General features: G+C 39.9%; 1 protein-coding gene across 1 annotated transcript in view; it reads right to left on the reverse strand.

Moving 5' to 3' along the window:
• Nucleotides 1–765, reverse strand: part of LOC107577763 (CD276 antigen homolog) — a 7,731-nt gene extending 6,966 nt beyond the window's left edge. The window contains exon 1 of the mRNA XM_016263800.1: nt 720–765. Coding sequence (XP_016119286.1) covers nt 720–765 — 46 coding nt within the window. The remainder of the gene's footprint in view (nt 1–719) is intronic.
• Between the last annotated feature and the right edge of the window lie 707 nt (nt 766–1,472).

The following is a 1,472-nucleotide window of genomic DNA, read 5'->3' on the forward strand; positions in this document are numbered from 1 at the left end:
AAGAATAATAGGTTACACTTTACAAATAAGGTCTCATTAGTTAACCTTAGTTAATGCGTTAACATTAACAATGAGCAATAGCTACATTTGTTACAGAAGTTATTCTTTCTTAAAAAAATGATTCTTTGTTATCGAGAGTACCACGACGCTTGCGTGTGGTGCTGCTGCTGACGTAGAACATGCGCCTTGTTTACGAGCAGAGGAATGCACACGCATACGTCATGGCACTCTCGATAATGGCAGAGGACGGTGACTTGGAGGAGAAGAATTGTTGAATGAAGTCGTTGTTTTTGTTTTCTTTGCGCACAAAAAGCATTTTCGTAGCTTCGTAAAATTACAGGTTGAACCACTGATGTCACATGGACTGTTTTATCAATGTCCTTACTACCTTTCTGGGTCTGGGAATATTTCAGTTGCATTGCTGTCAGCGCAGGGTCAGACAGTTCTTGGATTTCATCAAAAATATCTTAATTTGTGTTCTGAAGATGAATGCAGGTCTTACTGGTTTGGAATGACATGAGGGTGAGTAATTGACCGTTCACAAAGACCCGCCCTCCTTAGTTACTGTTGCTATCCCCGACAAACAATGCCGCTCTCACACTACACATGTTCTTACGTAGTGAAAAATACATCGCAGATGTAACACTAACTCTCAGCTTTCAAATTTTGTCATTTTAAAAGAAATTCAAACAATAAATACCGTTTGTGTCGTGACAGACCTCTGTATTGCCTAAGTTCAAACACGTGAACCAATCGTCGTTTCATATTTACGCAAAGCACGAAATGAACAAATAAACATCAGAAAGCATTTTTTGTCAACCGCGGAACACACCCTTTTTTCAAGTGTAAGTCCACTGAACTTTATCTACTCTCCTGTCTGATTTGTGTTCAAGGCTAGAAGGTATAGGCCTACAGCTGCGGCTACTGGGCATGCGCATTTACACATTTTCCGAGCCAACAATATAACGTAAAACCTATGAAAATGGTTTAAAAAAAGAACCCATAGTTTCATCACTTTATAGTGTCGCAGTGACCATCTTTTTGCAGTAAAGGATCTGCCATAGTTTAATGAGTGGGAAGATGACATGAAGCGACGCGAGGTTAGCTGCATTAAAAACAGATGAGCGCACATGTGCATACAGCTCCTGATCGGGGCGAAGTTCACGAGATTTTGTCCACAGAATGATAAGAGCACACGTTTAACATATTTTATTATTTCACACTCAGTATTTTAACTTAAGCGCTGCAAGCCATGCATACAGCGCCGGACATGACAGATTTTCTGGTACGCAAAACAAGTACTTTAAAGGAATTCGTTAGCTTTTAGCCGTTACTGTGGCAGCCAACAACAGCACAGCTTAACCCTCCGCACATTTATATTTCGTTATATTGAAAAAGTTTCAATTCAGTCGATCTTTTTTACCCCGTTTTAATAGGGCTGGACGATATGGCCAAAACTTGTATCACGATAT

Source organism: Sinocyclocheilus grahami, unplaced genomic scaffold, assembly GCF_001515645.1.
Source record: "Sinocyclocheilus grahami isolate Dianchi unplaced genomic scaffold, SAMN03320097.WGS_v1.1 scaffold7148.1, whole genome shotgun sequence".
Lineage (NCBI taxonomy): Eukaryota > Metazoa > Chordata > Actinopteri > Cypriniformes > Cyprinidae > Sinocyclocheilus > Sinocyclocheilus grahami.